The 616-nt window shown below is 32.0% G+C and overlaps 1 protein-coding gene across 3 annotated transcripts in view; it reads left to right on the top strand.

Moving 5' to 3' along the window:
* LOC119587877 overlaps window positions 1-616 on the top strand; it is a 29378-nt gene that overhangs the window by 9273 nt on the left and 19489 nt on the right. For all 3 annotated transcript variants that reach the window (XM_037936580.1, XM_037936581.1, XM_037936582.1), the window contains exons 8-9: window positions 125-224; window positions 437-515. In XM_037936580.1, coding sequence (XP_037792508.1) covers window positions 125-224; window positions 437-515 — 179 coding nt within the window. The remainder of the gene's footprint in view (window positions 1-124; window positions 225-436; window positions 516-616) is intronic.

The following is a 616-nucleotide window of genomic DNA, read 5'->3' as shown; positions in this document are numbered from 1 at the left end:
ACATATTACATAACCATAATCTTTTCCATTCTATGTCTTCCAAACTATTTTGATTGTCTTTACTCTAGTAATTTCAAGTGCTGTAATTTTAAGCTCATGAAGTTAGCTTTGGCTTTATCTGCAGACTCTTGAGAATGTGACTAGACAGCTAGACCTTGGTGGTCAAGAGACAGCAGGCAAGAAGTCTGAGGAGGAACCTGAGAAGAGCAAAAGTCCAGAGAAAGGTCTGATTTGGGTGATATCTGATGTTCTTTATTTAAATCGAAATTTTCTAGAAGGCAGTTATTTATGTACTTTGATATAGTTAATAGGATACATATATTTATTTTATACTTTATGTAAGTTTTATTGTATAATATTTTAATAGATTTTCTTTACTTGTTTATGCTTTTCAATTTTTATTCTGTGAATATTATGAAATTTTTTCACCTTTCAGAGCAAGCACCGATCACAGGAGAGCAGGAACTATCTGAGATGCCACCACCTGCAGACAAACAAATAGAGGATACGCATAGGTAAATAGATTTTAAAATGTATATTTGTTGTAAGTGAAATTGAGGATTTTACTTATATTTTTTAGTTCTTATTAACATCCATGGCCCAGTTGTAGATACAC

Source organism: Penaeus monodon, chromosome 23 (genome assembly GCF_015228065.2).
Source record: "Penaeus monodon isolate SGIC_2016 chromosome 23, NSTDA_Pmon_1, whole genome shotgun sequence".
Lineage (NCBI taxonomy): Eukaryota > Metazoa > Arthropoda > Malacostraca > Decapoda > Penaeidae > Penaeus > Penaeus monodon.
The sequence above is the reverse complement of the archived record's forward strand: the minus strand, read 5'-3'. Positions and strand labels throughout refer to the sequence as shown.